Below are 19,027 nucleotides of genomic sequence, written 5' to 3'. Positions count from 1 at the left end.
AGGACTCGAGTGTCTCTACTGCTGCCAGCTGCATCATAAATGAATTAGAAGATTCTAATGCCGTGAGTACTTGCAGAAAAAAATTTCAGGTAGAAACAAAGTCTGCAGAGCTGGAGTAGCCATCAGAAATGAATTTTTTTATTTAAGTTAAAAAACCTCACAAAATATTTATATACTTGGAAAAGTCCTGAGGCAGCTGGATCACAGGTGACACATTTGCCACCTTGTGTGATTATTCATCAAACAACCTGAGTCTGAGTTTGTTCGACCTGAGATGTGACTACAAGATATGCTACTTTTTCTAATTCATATCCAGGCTGCATTCCCAAGAAGACTTGCCCTGTGCCTGCCCTGCCCTTTTCTTTTACAGTGTTCCAGTCAGTTTTATTCTTCAAGCAAACACAGGTGTATGGTGATCGATACTGAAGCATCCTTGTGTCAGCCTTGCCTGGCCACACCCTCCTCTATCACTCAGGGTTCTGTTCAGTCTTGCTGCCAGCTTCTCATCAAGACAGACCTGATTCCCACCCACCCCTGCAGATGATTCTGCTGATGAACCACTAATCCATAGCCCGAGGCCTTCCTGGGAACAGCAGCATGGCTCAGCTGCAGGAGCAGGGCTGGGAAGTGAAGAACTAAAGTAAAATGCTGCAGCTGCTTAGAAAAAACAATGAGAGGGCAGGCCCTGTGCCCACTGGGGCTCTGCACAAAAGCTGCAGCTGCTAAAATAAAAAATATTGTAAAAGGAGAGAGGCAAGCACTACTCCCTACAGGTACTGGGAGAGCTGGCAGGCAGCTCACGCTACTATTACTGCTGTGCTAGTCTACAAAAGCCTATCTACAATCTGCCACCCCTTTCACAGCTGTATCTCAGAAGTTAAGAGTAAATCAAGTGATCTTCATCCACCCAGGAAAATCTTCAGGAATGCACAGGCTGCACACAGGGCTGGAGAGCTCACTCACCCAGCTAGAGGGAGAGAAACAGAAGGGGCATTATTAACAGCAGCAGTGTTCTCCAGAAGCAGTCAAGGCTGCCACCTGCCGTGCTCCTGCCCATGCCAGCAGGACACGGCCCATGGGGACAGTGTGGGACAGCCCCAACAGTGCCACCTGCCTGTGCTCCTGCCCATGCCAGCAGCAGGGACACAGCCCTGGTGCCCAGCTCCAGCCCCCTCCCTGCCCTTGGTGCTCTGAGTCAGCAGGAGCAGCAGCACGGGTCAGCCTCACTGGCTGATTTCTGGCATAACTCAGCATCCTGGGGCCAAACTGAGTGAAGGGACACAGCCCAGTGACATCTTGCCCAGGGTGAGCCAGGCCCGCTGCAGGTTGCTGCCAGCACTGTCCCTGGCAAGGCTGCAGTGCAGGAGTGTCCCACAGGCCTGCAGCACAGCACAGCTGTGTCACCTCTGCTTCTCAGGGGGGCAGGATCACAGCCCTGCCCAAAATCTCATTCTCAAGGACCACTGAGCCTTCACAGCAGGGTGTGCATCCTCTCCCCAGACTCGTTTGTTATTGAAGCTGGGGCCTCCAGCCTGGCTTGCCTGTGAGCTGCACAGCCTCCCCACCTCTCTCGAGTGCCAGCAGAGAACAAGAACAGAATTGACCATTTCTCATTGTTCCACTGCTAGTGCTAATTCTCAGGAGCAATTCCTTTCCCCTTCCAGTTCTCCCAAGCTTTGGGGAGCTCAGGAGGACAAGAGCAGAGACCTCAGGGTCAAGACACTGGGGAAATGCAGCCAATAGAGCTGAGGTCAGGCTTTTCTTCCCTGAGGGAATGAAAGTGTCATTAACCAGAATCTTACTGGCACAGCTCCCTGAGGAGCTTGCAGGGAGGAGAGGAGCAGTCACAGCTCTCTGTGCCCAGCAGAACAAACACGCTCTGTTCACTGGCAGAAACTGTGACATGACCCCCTCGAGCACACTCCACAGCTCTGCTGGGCCTGATGTTCCCTTCTGGCCCAACCTCCAGAGCACTACAGGGAAACCAGCAGGCCACAGGCAGTTCAGAGCTAGGCCAGCCCTCAGGGAATAACCCAGGACAGCTAAAAAGCTGGCTGTGACTCTCACAGAATTCACAGTACTCACCATTTCAACAATGTAGTTGTGGAACTGCTGGTTCATGTAGTTCAGAGTGGTGTTAAAGACATGGCGTAGAAGGGAAGGCACTGTATTCACAATTTTCTTAGTCAAGAGCATTGCTAGCACCAACATGGCCTTCTCCTGTTCCATGTCTGAGGGGATGGAGCGTGTCAGCTCTCTCACTGCCCTGGACATGTGCAGGGTTATCTCCTGTATGGAAGGAAGAGAGGGATCTCAGTGCAACAGCTGAGGCAGAAAGGGGTCTCAGCACAGCCTGCCAGGACTGTGCTAAGAACTGATGTGCTTGTTGTAACGCTCCACAGGATGCTGCTCCCCTTCCTCCCAGCCTTGGCAGCCAGGCTGTTACATTAAAAAAAAAACAACAAAACCAAAAAAAACCCACCAAAAAAACTATGGCCCTTGATCCAGATGTAGATCTAATCCTTAGACAGCCTTCCTTTTTAACACAACAGACCTCAAACTCTACTTCTCTAGCACAGCAGCAAGGCATGTCAGATGCTGGGCCAACTGCATCTAGGAAGAGGCCACGCCAGCAGCTCACCCAGCCAGGCCTAAACCCACTGCTACTCCCAAAACTGTGCCTAAGAACACAGCACACACAGTGCCTTAGAGCACCAGACAAAGGGTCTCTCATGATTTGCTGTCTCTTCAGTGCTCAGTAACAAGCACAAGTTAAGGTTCTGTCATTAACCTGCTCAATTCTTACCCACGTGATGGTCAGCAGATATACAGGACTTGGCACAAAAGTCCAAAGATCCTAAGTACTAAATCTGAGCCTCAGCCAGACCGCTTGTTTTCCAAGATAAGCCATGGGGCCATCAAAAGGACAAAATGCCTCTCAAAGTCAGGCCTTTTCCACAACCACCATTTCACCATCTGCAGAAAGGACATGGGCCCAGGGGACCCAATTTACACATTAACTTCTGCCACAGAATCACCTCTAACAAATCTTCAAAGGGAAGTGTTTGGGATAAATTTTCAGATGCCTACAAAGTCACAGCAGGAAGGATGCAGAATATTTAAAAGGAGAACTGCTTTTCAGGTTGCTTTTCACTCACCTCTCTCGACAGATTCTCATTCAGAAAGTGCTGCACTAGGTCATTTACAACTCTTCCTTGGATGTCTTTATCCAGCTGGTCTCCGATCTCAGCGAGCTGAGCGGCAATGATCCGGATAACATCTTCATTTGTTGGAGCCAACCCTGTCAACACAAAGAGCAGAATTTACTTCACAGGCTGTAGCCAGACCAGGTTCAGTACAGGTCACAGCATTTTGCTCATCTCCATTAGCAACCTCCTTCCCATCCCTGAGTGTATTCATGACAGGTCTAAGCATGATTTCTTGAAGTGCACCCAGGTTGCTTACCAGACATAGTGGAAAACAGGGGTTTGTGCAGTTTAGGTAAAGTGCAGCCTCATCTTGCCCAAAAAACCAAAAATCACTGCAGGGCATGTTAGAACATCTCCAAAATGTGAACAGGACAGTTACAGACAACATCCTGCCCAGAAAGGGGAATTGAGAAGCTGGGCATGACCTTGAAGGTCTTTTTCAACCTAATGATTCTAGAAATGAAGTGACTTGTCAGGACTTGTCTCCTAAGCACCATCTGAAATACAGCACTTCATAAAACAGCTGGAATTGGAAGGGACCTTGAAAGCCATATCATCTAAACCCCCTGCAATAAGCAGGGACATCTTCTTCAACTAGGTTAGATTGCTCAAAGACCCGGCCTAACTGACCTTGAATGTTTCCAGGGGTGGTGCATCCATCACCTCTTCGGGTGACCTGTGCCAGTGTTTTACCACCCTCATTGTAAAAATCTTCCTTAGATCTAGTCTGAATCTGTCCTTTTTCAGCTGAGAACCTTCTACTTTGTCCTACCTGCTTTTGGCGTGAGATCTGTGCAGATTTGTGTGAGAGAGGGCAATTTAGTGTAGCAGCTCCTCCTCACCCTGCTTCAGTTGAGGTCAGTGTGGCAGCTGACACACCCTGGGCAAGGGGCAGTAGCCACCCTGCAGATGGCCAGCAAAGCAGGAACAGGACCAAAAGCTACTTGAGGAACAGTTTCCACCAGACTGGTAGATCAGAAAGGGGTTCATCCAGTACCAGAACTCGAGCTGTTCCAAGATCCTAGCCCAAGTATTGATACTGCCTGAGGAGCAGTGTGAGGCCTAACTTAACTGCCTTGTATCCACTCCTTGAGGGCAGCTAGCACCAATATCAGCTTTGTGCCCTTGTCTGATGTGCTGCTGAAAAAACCCAGTGACAGGTGTTCTAGAAATCCATGGAGAAAGAAAGTGCAAACACCAGTTGTCTTAACCTAAGTGTTAAATTCCCAACCAACACCACCAACAGCCACACAGTGAATTTTCTCGATAAAATAAACATTATTCCTCTGAAACAGACAACAGCAAAGATAGGAAATGGGGAAAGAAAAGCACCATGTTCAGAGAGACATGTGGGATGGAGAAAAGCCTGCTCACCTAGCTCACCATTCTGAAAGTGACCGCTCCGATTGCCATCGGTCTGAAGCTCATCGTCATCGTTTACTTGGCACAACATAATCTGCTGGCTTTGCAGGGAATGCAGCTGGTCTCTGAACTTACAGTCTGAGGATGCCTCCAGGAAGGTGAACAGCAGTGCATACTCCATCTGAAGAGATCCATTGATCTGAGACATAAGGAAATCACTGTTAAGCCCATGCCTAGAAAACGACCCACTCGAAGCATCTAGACTGTTTTCCAACCCTGACCACGTCTCTGTGGGTTCCTCTGAGCACTCATACAGCACCAGCCAGGGGGTCCATGAGGCCTCAGCAAATGCAGACTGGCTCCTGGATGTGGATCCACACAGGAGCATCCCATGGTGGAAGACAGAATGCTCTGCTCTTACAAACCTGTGTTAAAAACCCAGCTCACCTTCTCCTCACATTTCCAGCTGTGGCAGCAACCCTGATCTGAGCTCCTCTTTTGAAACAGGCGTGTATTCAGCAAAAATCATCCACTTCCCTTACTCAGACACCTGGGTTTGGAAGGGTTTTACCCCATATTTGGGAATTGGGCATTCTACTTGCTGTGCATAAAGAAGGCAGCAGCTCCCCATGTCAATGTAATCAGAGCAGAGCAGTAACAAGGTGGGAAATAGAGATAAGAGCATAAGCCTGCAAAAACCCCCAAGGTTCCCATTTCTTCTCCCTCTTCAAAGGAACCTCAACCAGCTCCATAATAAACCTGTCCAGCTCCTCACAGAGAGCCAAGCAGCTGCTCACAAGAGAAATGGCAGATCACTGCCACCTCCAGTGGCACACTCACCCCCAGAAAACGGGCACATGCTGTCTCCATGGCCATACAACCTGCAGCCTTCAAGCAAGGCAGTGCCCACATTAATTAGACTATTAAAAATTAAATTAATTAATTAGGAGGCAGGCAGATTGACAGGAGCAAGAGGCCCCACTGGAACACCAGGCCTCATAACCAACTAAGGCCTCCAGAAAACCAGGAGACTCTCCAATAATTTTACTTGAACAGGTAAAGAGAGCAGGATGTGGTATAAGCACAGGAATAAAGTAAGAAAGAAAATCCTTTATCTTGTATGCAGATGGTCTGCCTGTAAGAAAATACTCAGGCTTAATTTTATCTAGGGAGAAAAAAAAATAGTTAAAGAATGGTTTGCTATGCCAACACCAGGATGAGCTTGGTAACTGAAAGGGAGTTTTGGGGAGTGGAACCTTGCAAAGGCTCCACATAACCCTATCTGACTGGGTGGACAAAAGGAGGAACAAAGTCAACAAAAGGCAGGGTTCAGAAATGGAAACAAATGGAAAATAAAGTATATGATCAGTCAGAGATGAACAGAAGGCACATATGGGGCACAGTGGTAATCCCCTCCAGCAACCTGCTGGACTGCTCATTGGGTTTATCACTGATACTTTTTTTTATCATATTGTGTTCAAAAGGCTTGTGGCAGGGCAGAGTAGGGGATTAGAACTGCATCCTACCATGAGCTGGGCTGGGGGAGCATGACAGACATTTCAGTGACACCTCAATGTGTAAGACTGAAGTGTGCTAAGTAACAGCATCATAATTGTGTTCAACATTGCACAAACCATTGCAATGCAAATGACAGGGCTGTGCCCATTCCTTCATTAGTTTCAGCAGTTTGTAGCTTTATCAATAAACATTGTAGTCTCTTGCACAGCTACATCTCCAGCTTGTAGTCCTAAGGGGAAGTGCCACACCAAGAGCTGCAAGGAAGCAACTTGCAACCTAGCTGGTTCCATCCTCTTCCCTGTATTCAGAACAGTGCCAGGAACGCTGCAGAAATTCTGGGAAAATCAAGAAGGCCACAAACCAACACTGAGACTTATCCCCTCCAAAGTATCTCAGGACAAGTGCACCAGAGAACTGGGAACAGCTGACTTCAGACACGTTTGACTCTAACCTGTTCCATGATGGATTCAGGGACAGAGCAGCTCGGGTCACTCTGCTTCAGACTAGAAGTCTTTGTCCTGTGAAAGAATAAGAAAGAAAAGTGTGAAAGGAAAACAAATCCCCAGAAACCCACATCTTGCAGCTGTACTTATGTGTCTGGCCATGCCTCATAGTAAACATCCCTTTTAGTGATGCATATCCCTCTTCCTGGAGAGCTGCCCATCACACACCATCAGTCATGAAAAAGGGCTGAGGAAACCACAAACTGTCTCAGTGAGAGGGGCCCTGTGAATGAGGCACAAATCTCCTTTCTGCCACAGACATGTGCCAGACAGTGCAGTGACACAACCTACAAACAGGGCTTTAAAGCCAGCAGCTGCTGTTGGGGAAGGCAGGGACAACCCTCCATGGAGCCAGAGGCTGGAATGAAGAGCAGGGTGATCAGAGAGGATCCTGAGAGCAGGTGAGCTGATGGATCTGCATGCACAGCAGAATACTCTGAAATGAAACACCCAGCTGACATTGCTACACATCCACAGGGCCTCGAGGGTGCCTCTCCCCACCCTCCATGTGGAAACTCAGGCTCATTTCAATACTTCCCAGTAAATATCTGGGGAAAGTTAGATCAAGAGCCAACAGAGGCCTCCAGTCACCTGAGTGCAGCTGGGAAGAAGGGAGAAAGCAGGACAGAGCCCAAGGGAAGAGGCACCCAAAGGGGAGGGGTAGGAGCACAGTGCTCCCTCCTCATCCTGCCAGGAGCAGCTGATGGGTGGGGCAGGACCTTGCATTTGCTGCCTTACACACAACAGTCCCACAGCTGCACACAGAAGTCTCTGGTTCCATTCTTGATGAGCAGGGCCTGGCTGAAGGTGAGCACTCCCTTCCTAGCAAGGCTTCTTCACCCAGGGCAATAACCTGGCTGCTATGCAACATTTTCTAACCAAAAATGGGCTGGAAGCACTAAGGAACCCAAACAAAAGGCCTGCTAACCATCAAAGACCTGGGCTAGTGATAAATCACCCAATTTCACAGTAACAAGCCCTCATATCTGTGTTTTAAATAACTAAGTGTGCTGGTAGAAAAGAGGGAAGTGAAAGCAGAAAGAAATTCAAACTCTGAAGCAAACCACAGCTGTATTTCAAGAGACCATGAATGTCCCAACTTTTCAAAGGGTCTTACAAGTCCAAGACCAAAACACAATCTCAAACACATCTGAAACATACAACAGCCCACAGGAAGCCTCTTAACCATGAGCTCTTCTTTTCATGGAATTATGTCAGACTAACAGCTACAACACAGGCTTATCCCTTGCTGCTTTGCATTTTCCTCTGTTCCATTCAAATCCTCATTGCTGCTACTCACCTCTACCCTAAGGAGTGTTCTGGCTGGGGAGAGTCCTCTGTCCCGTTCTTTGGGACCTGAAGGGGCTCTGAAATAGGTCAGGGTGATCTTTCTTCTGGGCTTGGCTTTGCTGGAAGAGACACAGATGTTAATTCAGGTTTGAGAACTCAGAACACTGAGACTAAGAGAAAAGTGGGGATTTTGAATTAAGTCTGTGGCAGGACTTTGGCTTTGTGCAAACTCCTGGGGAGTTGTCCACACAAGCAACATTTCTGTAGGTTAGGTAAAGCCTCAGTTTGCACATACTCTGCTTTTAGAGATAACATTTCTTTTCAATGTAATTTTCCCACTTTCTGCTTTAAATGAAGTGGCACAGACTGTTCCAGCCCAGCCAGGTGCCTGCTGCACCTGCAGATGTCAGTGGCTGTGCAGGGAGAAGAGACCTACAACACACGTGGGTTCCTCCCTTCCCTCAGGGATGTGTAGATACAGACACACCTCAGGCCAAGTCCACAGAAGTAGAGACATTTTAAAAAGTCACTCACCATAGCTGAAAATAGCAATTTTATCTACTTCTGCATATGATCAGAGATAAAACAAACACAACAATGAAAAGTTCCACCATACTCCAAAGTACTAATGTGGCAAAAAATGCAGACAAGGGAGCCTGAACACGATAACATCACAAACTGAATTTCCTAAACCAGATTGACCACCCAGGCAGTGAATGCCCCTGAAGGCAATACCTGCCCTCAGCTAAGAAAGTTCTGCTTGGGTGGTCAAAAACACAGCAGAGAAGAGGAAAAAGGATTTCTCTCACACCCCAAAACAGTTTCCTACTTCTACAATACAGGGCAAATTATTTTTTATTTTAGTTAACTAGTAATTACAGGAACCTCAAGTTTTACATAACTACTTTGAATCAATGCAAAGAGCTTAGACTGTTACAAGGTTCCTCCTGAGAAATCAAATTTCTTAATGGAACCTCAAAAAAACCCCAAAAAGTCCCCTAAAGAACAAACCCCAAACAGTCAAATGCAATCATGCTGATACCACCCAAATTTTTTAATCATTAACACTTTGAAATCCTGGTAGTTTTAGATTCAGATTAAAACTGTTTCTGGTGAAGGGAAAAAAGTTGCCTTATATTGGGTACAAAGACTCTTTAGTTGGAGAAGGAGAAAAGATGGATAAAGGGCAGAAACACCATCTGCACTCAGATTCAGAGTCAAACTAGATAATTTGCTAAGGCTGCTTTAGGGCTGCTGAAATCTTGGAACAAATTTTTACAGAATATGATATTTTAATTGAAACACCAACTAATTTTAATACATTATTCATTTTTTACTTCAATTCACTCATTAGACAAATGAGCTTTGTGAGAAGCTCACATTTCTTTGTGAGAAATGAGCTGCTTCTCAGAAATCACTAAATGCCTTGAAGCATTCAACACTTAAGACTACAAACAGTTTTTTAGACCTGTTCTTTCTGTTTCTTACCAAAAAATGAAGGGGGGAATTTAAGCACAATTTTAAGACCCTTAAATCAGTTCTACAGAATCAGTGTAGGGCACGTTCATTCCACCTCAACATTGTATGTGATGCAGGAGGGGCATATGGCAAGAAAACATAATTAAGAGTTAGAGAAGCACATCCGCCAGAAGCCTGTCAGTGCAGTAGGAAAGACCTCATTCCACCCACACACAGCAGTTTTCACAAGTGAATTCTGTGATTTTTCACAAGTGAACTCTGTGGATGCTTCCTCCAAGGCAATCACAGCTCTTTAGATGGGGCTGAGTACACCCTGAGGGATGGTACTGTTAAAAATTACCCTATAGTATTGGCTTTACTGCTCTCCAACAGCACAGCTCCTTCAGGTCTGGTATCCCATCTTCTGTTTCTCCCTTTCATCCCAAGTTGCATTATCCTTTAAATCTCACAAGGAACTCACCAGAGGAGCTTTTCCCACCTGCAGCCCACCAGGGAGGGGTGGCACCACTAGGGGCCAGGACCCCCTGACTCCAGGCCTTAAGGAGGGATGGCACTGCAGGTTTGCAGGCTGGAAAAGAGGGAGAAGCAGGACTGCAAGACAATTGGCACTTCTTGGCCTCTCTGCCACACCTCAACTCCTCCCACATCAGGGTGTGAGGGGTAATCCCAAGGAAAAGCCTCACACACTGTATTATGCTGTGGTTACCTGCTGGGGGGAACTCCCCACAGCTCTCAGGGCTGCCTTAGCAGCACATCCCAGAATCCCTGCAGCAGTGCTAAGCCACCCTACAAATCAGTCTTCATCTCCACACTTGTGCTACATGCTCAAGACAGCTCAGAAAAGAAACCACCCCACAAACGGTGTCTCTGCTTACCATCACTTCCCCTCAGACTCTTCACCTCACAGCTCAGCCTGGGAGTTACTATTCCCAGCTCCAGTGCCAGTGTCTGGTCAGGAAAACAAACACTCTGTTCAGCAGGGAAGCCACAGCCTGTAGGACTGATTCCTTTAATATCATGTCTGGATTCTGAGACACCTTCCATATAAATGCCAGACAGCGATGCTATCAGTCAATGGATCTATTGTGTGAGCTCTCAAGATGTTTATGTCTCATGTTTGAGTTAGCAGAAATTAAAATCTCCAAAGCAGAAAGCACAATAAAGCATCAGTCACTGCAAAGTCAAAAACTTCCAACCTGAGCATTGCTTTTCCTGTGTGGCAGCTGAAAGATAAGAACTTTGGGTGTGGCAGTCAGGATGATTGGAAGAAATAAAACAATGTTTTATTTGTCCCTTCCCGGACCTGGTGGCACTTACTTGTCCTGTAGGCAGATGTTTCATTGCTGAGCTACAGAGCTTTTTACACAGCAAAGGCATCATTTTATAGGCAGGGAAACCAAGTATTTGATATGTCCTAACATTCTAAACCCATACATCTAACCATAACCACTCAATTTTACTGTCTTCATGAGAACTTGCCACAGGCACAGCTACTTTACATATCCAGTCACTACTGGAAAACAAAGGAAGAGAAACAGCAACACAGCCTTGGGAAGTTCCTTACTTGAGGATATTGTGAGCTGTGCTGCTGTTGTCTGCAGCATTTCAGGTCACGAGAGTGTAAGGAAATACCACGTCACAGCCCAAAACCACCAAAAGCCACAGCACTCTGCAATGCTCCACTTGTAGCCCATAAACCCATCAGGAACCAAACAGCCCAGGAAAGGTGTCTTGGTGTGCAAAACCAGCAGTGCTGAGATGAGTTAATAGGATGTTATTACCACAGGAAACCTCTCCCCATCACTCCTCAAAGGATTTGCCAGCCTGTAACAGCGTTTAGAACGCCCCAAGATTTTGCCTTATTTGAGACTCACTCCTAAAGTAGAATTTGCTTCTAGGCTTTGGATAGAGAAGCAGCGTGGTGGGAGAACAGACACTGCAGTGTAGAAGCAGGGTGAAGGAGGGGCTCACCAAGACCCTCTGGATGCACACACACACAGAGCTGTGAAGCTCAAGGATGGTTTGGTACATCTGCTTAACACCAAAACTATTGCCTTGGAGGGTGTCAGGATATTCTCCCCTCCCACAGGGAACACTCCTTCCAAACTAAGGGTATTTTCCACCCATTTGCCTCTGAGGGAGGATGCAAGAGCTCATTTTGGAAGGGGCAAAATGGACAAAGCACGAGGAGCACACTTGGAGACAGCAGCAGCTCACTGGCCCAGAGCAGGACACACCTCCTCCACCAGTCACTCGCAGTTTATTTGCTTGGCTCTTGGGAGAAATGCCATGTTAGTCAGGAATCACGAGACTACTTAAAATACAACCAGGAAAACCTCTCCCTGATACTCCTAGGCAGGACAGCCGACTGCTTGCTTTTTTTTTCTTCCTTTCAGCTTCAAATTGCTTCCCTTCTTTACGATGCAAATAATGCCACTACCAATCTCTCCAGCAAGGGAAAACAAAACCCAACACAAAGCCATTTATTTTTCATACCTCTGATGCAAAACATGCTAAATACTTACTACTGCCTTAGCTGGGGCATTTTTACATTTGCTTCTTTAGTATTTTAGTATTTAGAATTATCATCTCAGCCCAGACACCAAGCACTCTCAGCTGTGTATTTTGGCTTAGAAACACATTGCACTCTTTGTTTAAAGGGGCTTTATCTTCCTCTTTGGAAGAAAAACCTTTTTGTTAGAGACAATTCTACAAAGAAGCTGTCAGCAGGCCTTTCTGATATAAATTTATTTAAGTTCCTGAAGGTCTTTTGCCTTTTCACGATGACATGAATTGCAGCAATCTTCTGGTTATCAGGGCAGTACTTTGACTTCTAAGGAAAAAAACCATCCAAATCCCTCATCAACCACCCTTCTCATTTGGCTCAAAAAGCTCTGGTGTCCATCCCCCATGAACAAGAAGGAGCACTGCCATATTATTAATGCTCTTAAAAAACAGGCAGGCAGGAACTTTTCATCAGTGTTGTTTCTGTACTGGATCAGTGACAGAAGCAGCACAACAACACTTTATTCTTCAGCAGCCAGCCTACAGACACAGCTGAGCTTCAGCTGAGTCAGCAGGAAGCCTGCAGCTGGAATTTGAATTCAGCTAACTACTGCTGGACCCAAAGAGAATTTCCACATCTCCATGCTTTGGGCATAGCCACACCCAAGGGGCAAGGGCAGGACTTGGATCTTGGCTATCAGAGCACAGGCAGTTTCTTGGAAAACTGGGCCAGTTTTTCCCCTCAGGTGTTGAGCAAAGGAACTCCCGCCAGGTAAGCTCATCCTGCACTTCACCTCCTCGCTAAGGTTAGGAAAATACTTCTATCTTTCCTCAGGACCTGGCTGGAGGGAGCAGAGCAAACCCTGATGAAAAAGCACCATCACCACTATCACACAAGACTGCTGGTCTGTTTTCACAGGGCTAGCTTTCTGTTCAAAATCTAACTAATCTGTCTCTCTATTTCAGCTGCAACAGACCCCTGCTATAATGGCACAGTGCACATGTAAGCAGTTCTTATGTTTGCCTCTTAGAAATGATGCAAAAGCAGGAAGCATTGAGGAATCACAGTTCCAATGTTTTGACACTATCAAGGAAGACCAAGCAGACTGAGAGCAGGCAGCACTGGGACAAACATCACTGGTGATGTGACAAGTGACAGTGTCCAGACAGAGAAATGCAAGACTTGCTTCTGGATTCAGAGCCCCTGGCACTCTGGAAAAGCTGCTTTTACACTGGAGCAGAGACAAAGTGCTCAGTTCCCACAGCAGACACAGTCCCAGCACTTGGCAGCGCTGCTCTGAGAGCTGCAGGTGCCACTTGGACAGGCTCTGCCAGCCACAAGACCTCAGAAAGTGGGACTGGATACAAGAACTGCCATGCCACCTACAGGACAAGAGAATCCTGATTTCAGTTTTAATGCACACTGTTGTGTGCCAGCATGAGCACGGACCAGCCATCAGGCAGAACATCAGGAATGCCATGTCATTTTGCAACTTGGATGCATTTCACAGCTGATACCAACAGTAAAGAGGAATGTAAATCTGTCTTTCCTTTGCCTGACTGGCAATTGAGATAAGCAAAGCAAGAAACTGGTCAGAAGTCATTAAAAAAAGAATTCAAAAAGACAGCTTTATGGACACAGGTGGCCACTAACAGCAGCATTCCCTCTGCCTTTCAGGCCACATGAGCAGGCAAGAACTCCCTTTCTAGACTGGTAAGCACCAGGAATATCTGCACTGCTTCCTAGAATAAACAGAAACTGTAGAGATGCTTCAGTGTGAAATTTAAATACTGGATCAGAGTGGCCTATCAGAAATTACATGTCCAAAGAACAGCATTTCAGCACTTTGGGAGCTCCCTGCTTGGGTAGAACAAGGGGTTGCTGATGCAACAGCCAGGATGGCACTCAAGGAGCTGCTAAGCAACAATTCAGTGCACTGGACAATTTACTGTCAAGGGAATTGTCACAGCTGGTATTCCCCAGAATGACTTCAGTGGAGCCTGCTCACCCTCTCAGACTTTGAACATTCATCATAAAAAGACCCAAAGCATTTCTAGAGGAAGGGGTACAAAGACAAATCTTCACAGCTGCATGCCCATGTGCTCTGAGAGTATCCACAACCCTGTGTCAATATTTGACAGCTTTTCTGGAAGATGAAAGTGAATTTTCCCCCCTCCTAAACATCAAGTGTATCAGAGATGTAAACATCCCTTAGGCTCCTCAGTTTAATGAAACACCAGCACAGACAGCTGGAGATGATCCCCAGAAGGAAAGTCTGACACATGCTTTGATTCCCTTCTCCCACTGCAACCTCCATTCCCACCATGACAGTTAAACTGATGGAGCCAGTACAAATATATATATATATATATAAACAAGCTAATCTTGAAGGAATCTCTTATGACAGAAGCCCAGAAATCCTCAAGAACCTTAAAAAGAAAGATGTACATCAAACCAGGCAGCCAAAAATGATAGTAACTCAAAGCAGCATTCATCACCCTGATCAAAGCCATGCACTGTGAGCATAAAAAAAAAGCATCATCTCTTTTAAACACCTTTCACAATGATACACAGCTAAGAAAATACTCCCCCTCAAAGAAATGCTGCAGGAGCCACTTGGGAACTGTGACAGGAAAATGGTAAATAGGTGCCTGCAGGAGTACACATTTCCTAGTGCCAGGCAAACAGGAGATGCCTCAGAGCATGCTGCTTCTTCCACTCAACACCTACTCTTAGCTGTAGGTCTACAAGCACAGTGCAAAAGTGTCTGCTTTGCTAGGCAAAAACACATGACTGTGCATGAAACAAAGCAAAACCATTTTACTTTCAGTTCTACCTTAGGAGGAACAGGTTGATGTTGAAACACCGGAAGAGATAACAAACCCAAAATACAGCAACTGCTGATTTAAGTGAATTTGTTTCATGTGACTGTCAACTTAAGGTATTGCAACAATTACATTGAACAACCAGGAGCTACACACACCAAGGAACTGAGGAATGTATGTGTCCTTTAAAGATGAAGAAAATAGCCCAAAATATTTAAGGTATTATATCTGAGACACCTGGGTATTGCGCATTCTATAAATAGCATTACAAACTGGCCAAAGTTCACAGTCACAGCATTTTAGCAGGAAATAGAGCAGGTTTGCAGACATTTAAACAAAAATCCAACCATGCCATGACTGCACACACAGTCCAATTCCCCTGCTCATACTTCAGTGCAGCTGAATAAAAGCTCTGAGAGTTTAAAGGAAAGTGAGGAGCAAGCTACTGAGGTAGGAGGAGTTTAAAGCCAAATGACACTGTCCTCTCCTGGGAGAAAGAGCCAAATTCCCAAAATGCATGAAAGAATGCAGCTCTTTCCTCATGTCTGCCAGCCAGGCCAATCCACCCAAAGCCCACCAGGGCCAAGCAGCATCCCCAAGCCGTGCCATGGTGGTGCAAAGACACAGGGAAAGCAGCAGGCTGGATCAAGAGCAGAAGTCACCAAATGCCCAGAACAGTGCTAACAATGCTCCCAGCCATGGGGCTCAGCAAGGAGCGGGTGAAGGATTCTTGGAGCAGCTGTTGCCAAGGGTGTGAAAGTTACATCAACACAGCCCTATGCTCTACACTGAGCAACTGCTTCAGAAAACAGCCAGGAGGCAATCCCTGCCATCTCAGGTGCCTAATGCACACCACTGGCAGCTCCAGGGAGTCCTGTTCTCCTCCCATCAGAGATGTGGTAACAGCAGGATGTCAAGACATGGTTCACTACAGACATCTGATACAAACCAAGGCAACCACAGAAGATTAACAGATTGCTACCAAACCTAAAGAATGACACTGGGAGCTGTGTGACTTAACATTTCTTTCTACATTTTACCCCTCATTTCCCTATATCCCTCCTATGGTCTGGGTTAAAAACACCAGACTTGTAAAATCTCTGAGGAAGGGAACACCTATGCATATAGCATAATCATAACTGGTAAGCTTTAATTAAAGCTAAACTCAGCCCCCTGCAACCTCCTCCAACCCCAACCAAAGCCATCCAAAACTAAAAGGGGCTCAGACTTCCAAGTTTTGCACTTTTGGCTAAATCATGAGCTCCACTCACTAATTAGAAATACTTTCACGTACTTGGCTTTGCACAGCACAGAGATACACAGGTAACTCCAGCTCCCAAAACTCTGTAATCTGACACCGAGTATGCCAAGAAAAAAAAGAAGGCGGCTCCTTGAGGGAAAACAAAACCAAAAAACACCAGAAAAACCAACCCAAAATTGATAGTAAATTCTTCTCTTTCACTCATCTAGGAGCTGTTAAGCAGTGAAAATGAAACCTGCCCATCTGCACACAATTCCCCTCAGCAGAGAAACCACAGACCAGGCTGGTTCTTTCCTGCTGGTGAATTCATACCCAGAGGCCAAAGGAGCTGCTTTAAGCTGTTATCAAGGAACCAACACCTCGAGGCTGCTCCTCCACAGTCACACCAGCAGTCCTTGCACCAGGCACAGAAACCTGTTCAGCTATTAAAGACATTTCCGTCTCTCCCATCCGACGACTTCCGAGCACCAGGCTGCTCCAGGAAGGTCTCCAAAGGTGAGAGTCACTAGATTTATGTGTCTGCCTGCTTCTATTCTAAACACTTTCATTCTGTTAGAGAAAAAAACAAACCCTGTTTGATCTGACAGCTCCTCAGACTCCTGCCGAGTGTGGATGACTCCAGTCATCCTGTTACACAGGAAAAACACAATGTAGGGAAACATGGCATAAATGACCTCAAACGAGAGTGTTCAGTGAATACACTCCCCCCCCAGGATAACTCCCTAGTTATACATCACAGTTCTTACTGGTTTAGGATTAAGCAGAAATAAAAAGCCACACTGAGCACCTTTACAAGGCCCTCACATTATCCAGAGGTGTAGTGTCCTGGTTCTGGGTTCAGGCGTGCCCAAATTCCAGGAGCACAGACTCCAGGTTTGCACAGGCAGCCCTGGTGGAGTGTTCCACACTGTTCTGCTGCCTGTGCACAGTGACAAACTCAGCTGAACTCACCATCTCAGCCGGCCTAATCTGGTTTTAACAAATTGGGAGGGTAGGAACTCAACAAAACCACCTAACCAAAACTCAGTCAACATTTTTTCTTCCTAAATGCAGCAAAATGTCACCAGATGCAAACAAGAAGGCACTGACAAATCAGAAGGGGAGGTTTTTCACATCAGCCTTCCTTGACACAAGGTTTACCACAGCCTGTTACACTGATCATGTACAATGGAAGTGTTTTGCCTCAGCAGGTCCCTAAGCCCTGCCTGTTACCTCTAAAGAAAGACAAGAGACTTAGAAAGGAAGAGACAGGTTGCAGAAATCCAAACGAATAACAGGGTGCTAGAATGCTACTTTTTATACAATGAATTCCCCCAGTGCTTTTGTGTAACACCAGTGGCACAGAAGAGATCTCCAGGAACACCTGTTGCAAAGTTATCCTAAATAAGACACTGAACAGCACTAAACTCATGTAAAGAGGTTGCAAAGGAGAGGGGGGAAAAAAAACAAACCCACACAGAAAACCCCTTCTTTTTAAATAACACCTTTTAAGATGTTATGCTTCCACGGGCAGGTGAAAACAGTTTCAGTCTGATTAGTGACAGAAAGTTATAACAGAACAAAAACCACTGTTCCCCCCAGGTGGACTTTTGCAAAAAGTCCTTTACCAAAAAAAACCCACCAAAACAAAAACTTCAAAAATATTTTGCCATCGGGGATCCACTTTGCTCCTTCCTCCACCAAACACTTTAACAGTTTTGAACAGATAACAAGTAACCCACGACAAGATTATGTCCCAGATACTCCCAAGAGACATAAAGAAAAGTTCACCCTTTCTGAAATAAGCGCTGAATTTCTGAATGAAAACTTTAGTGATATAACTTTTTAAAAAAAAAAAATTAAAGCTACAAAATATTAACATTTAAAAGAAGAACATCTCGAAGGCACTATACTTTTTTTTTTTTTTTAAATTAAAGCTACAAAATATTATCGTTTAGAAGAAGATCCCCACCCCGCGCCAAACCCACCAGTTTCAGGGCCACTGTCACTGCAAGGAACTCCATAACCATACATCAGACTATGTAATTTATAGAAAAACCCTTCTTCTCCTGCTCCAGCCTTCACCCACCCTGAATTCCCGTGTGCCGTGGGGAATGTGAGCGCTGCTTCCCGGAAACAAAGGGAGAACCAAAGGCGTACACCCCCTCAAACAGCACACACACACCTACAGCTTTGGGGAACGGGAGAAAAGCTCACTCTGAATTGACTCATCTTTATTAATCACCTCCTCTTCCTAAAAAATGGTAGAGCTATTTTTAGAAATCTGCTCCTTGCCTCGTTCCACCACATCCTTCGGCCGGAGAGAAGAGCGCGTCCCTCCGGAGTCACCAATGCAGGATTAACTCCTTCCCCTCCCCTGCCAACACCGCTCTCGTCTGACAACTCCCACCAGAAACTCAGGGCGAGATGTTGCACTTGAGCAGTGCAAAAAGGCAGAGAGAACTTTCTGCGGTTTAATAAAACACCACCTGAGCGGGAGGGAGGCAGGGACGAGGGGGAGCAGCTGAGGGGCCCGAGCCGATGGCACAGCGAGGGAGCGACTCCCAGCACGGGCACGGAGGGACAGCGGCAGCGACCGAGCAGGAAACGGAGCGAAGGAAGAAACAAGGGCACCGCTGAAACGCAAGGCCGGGCTGAGAGCAACAGGGAGATCGGCCCGGAGGCAGAGGAGTTTCCAGCACCCAGAAAAGAAAGCAGAAGGCGCACAGGGGCCCCCGCGGGGTCACTTCACCCCGCAGACTCGGGGGGCTGCGAGCTGCAGCCGGCACCTGCGGCCCAGGAGCCAGCGGGCCCGACACCGCCACGGCCACCGGCGCTTCCCGGGAGCCCCGCGCAGCACCGAGTCTCACCCGTGAACACCCCGCGAGCTTCCTGCCCACCGAGGCGTCCCCGCCGAGCCGCGGAACCACAGGCGACACTGACCGGGACCGGGGCTGCAGCGCTCGGCGCTCCGACCGCGCTTTCCCCGGTATTCGAGCGCCGAGCCGGCCCCGCCCCGGGGCGGGCGGGAACGCGCGGCACGCGCCCGCTGTGGGCCCGGGCCAATGGCCGCGCGGGCTGGGGCCGTGAGGGAG

The 19,027-nt window shown here is 47.0% G+C and overlaps 1 protein-coding gene across 3 annotated transcripts; it reads right to left on the bottom strand.

Annotated features, from left to right (window-relative positions):
- Positions 1–110: 110 nt before the first annotated feature.
- BID (BH3 interacting domain death agonist) lies at positions 111–19,027 on the bottom strand. Of its 3 annotated transcripts, none has more exons than XM_058853068.1 (7): positions 18,876–19,027; positions 7,893–8,001; positions 6,541–6,607; positions 4,584–4,770; positions 3,159–3,301; positions 2,086–2,289; positions 111–967 (listed from the first exon to the last, which is right to left on the bottom strand). In XM_058853068.1, exons 3-7 carry the CDS (start codon positions 6,547–6,549, stop codon positions 956–958), a joined length of 555 nt encoding a protein of 184 aa, XP_058709051.1. In that variant the 5' UTR covers positions 6,550–6,607; positions 7,893–8,001; positions 18,876–19,027; the 3' UTR covers positions 111–955. The 3 variants fall into 3 exon arrangements, with proteins under 3 accessions (XP_058709051.1, XP_058709052.1, XP_058709050.1); XM_058853069.1 differs by having other exon boundaries at positions 4,593–4,770; positions 18,803–18,963; XM_058853067.1 differs by having other exon boundaries at positions 18,803–18,961.

Source organism: Poecile atricapillus, chromosome 18 (genome assembly GCF_030490865.1).
Source record: "Poecile atricapillus isolate bPoeAtr1 chromosome 18, bPoeAtr1.hap1, whole genome shotgun sequence".
NCBI lineage: Eukaryota > Metazoa > Chordata > Aves > Passeriformes > Paridae > Poecile > Poecile atricapillus.
This window is presented reverse-complemented; position numbering and strand designations above follow the sequence as displayed.